General features: G+C 52.3%; 1 protein-coding gene across 1 annotated transcript; it reads right to left on the bottom strand.

Moving 5' to 3' along the window:
- Nucleotides 1–444: 444 nt before the first annotated feature.
- On the bottom strand, nt 445–1,353 carry JN550_002580 (uncharacterized protein; the record flags this gene model as incomplete). The annotated part of the gene is made up of 2 exons (XM_049313891.1): nt 445–776; nt 852–1,353. 2 exons carry the CDS (start codon nt 1,351–1,353, stop codon nt 445–447), a joined length of 834 nt encoding a protein of 277 aa, XP_049175105.1.

Genomic DNA, 1,353 nt, shown 5'->3' with positions numbered 1-1,353 from the left:
TGATGTCATAAGCCACAGTTGACGTCGCGGGCTTCAGATCTTGAGAGGGCGCAAGGCAAAGGACAAACAGGGCAGCAGACGTCCTGCACCCATTGGTGGAATCGAGCGCTGGCGTAGGACGTGCTCTGGGTTGCAGATAGCCCAATACTGTCAAAACAGCTTGGCGAGGCTGTCCTGTCGCGCAATGCAGGCCTGGGGGGTTTCTGTGTTATCAACAATCTGCCAAGGCTTGAGAGAGTTCTGGCCGGTTACCCGACATGAGTACTGGTATTGCCTGTCCTCAAGTTCTCGTATGATGTATCTATCTGGTGGATGTCCTCACCCTACGGCACGTCATATTTTGACAATGACAGGTACAAAGAGGAATGCTGGTGTCTTGAGATGATGTAGATGTTGGAAGCAAAACCACGGACCTTTTGGCCAATTTCCCGAGACATTCCCAGATCAGGCTTTGGTCAAGTTTGACTTGATCTTGGCCAGATCCTCCTCCGAGAAGCCTAACTGCTCGGTGACGAACTGCTCAAACCCGCCATAATCTCTCTGGACGCCCTTGACGAATGCCGCCCACGATTCCTCTTTCAGACTACAAAGATTGTAGAAGCCCGGCTGTTCCTCACTTTGAGCTTTGGTACCAGCCATGGCAACGCCCAGAAGAAATTGCCGGACAGGCTCCGTGCCAATTCGTGACAGCAAGTAGTCAAATGTCACTACATCTGGCGAGGCGCCTGCTAAAGCTAGGAGCAACCCAGAGATCACACCAGTGCGGTCTCGCCCAGCTTTTGTATCGTCAGTAAAAGTTTTCGTATGCAGATAAATACTATGCAAAAGGACGACAACTCAGTGAATCTTACCTGTGCAGTGCACCAAGAAGGGTTCCTGAGGCCGATCCCGAACATGCTCCAAAACAGCTTTCCAAGATGCCCTGTAGATGTCCACGACCTCCATGTACATAAACTCGTAGCCCTCTTCACCTACACCCGAGATGAACATGTTGAGGTCCGGGGTAGAATCTGGTCGAGTACTCTGGATCCAAGTGTTCTCGACACCTGGGATCTCTGGGTCCGGAGCCATGCTACGTTCCTCTGGAGATCGTAGATCGAAGATGCGTTTGATGCCCAGCTTTCCCGCGATGGCAGCCTTGCCATTATCAGTCAGATGGTTGATGGTTCCAGTCCTGTGGACGAACCCAGGTCGAAGCGGGCTTCCTTCGATCAATCCCAGGTCTCGTGTGTTGAAGGTTCCGTCGACGTATACAAAGGGCGCATTCGTAATGACAGGCCCGAGAGTTTCTTTGGGTATCTCCTGTGCGACATCAGTCTGCACGAGCTCACGAAGCTCAGTAGGCCCCGCCAT

The sequence above is a fragment of the Neoarthrinium moseri genome, assembly GCF_022829205.1.
Source record: "Neoarthrinium moseri strain CBS 164.80 chromosome Unknown scaffold6_Wmoseri_CBS_16480, whole genome shotgun sequence".
NCBI classification, from domain to species: domain Eukaryota; kingdom Fungi; phylum Ascomycota; class Sordariomycetes; order Amphisphaeriales; family Apiosporaceae; genus Neoarthrinium; species Neoarthrinium moseri.
The sequence above is the reverse complement of the archived record's forward strand: the minus strand, read 5'-3'. Positions and strand labels throughout refer to the sequence as shown.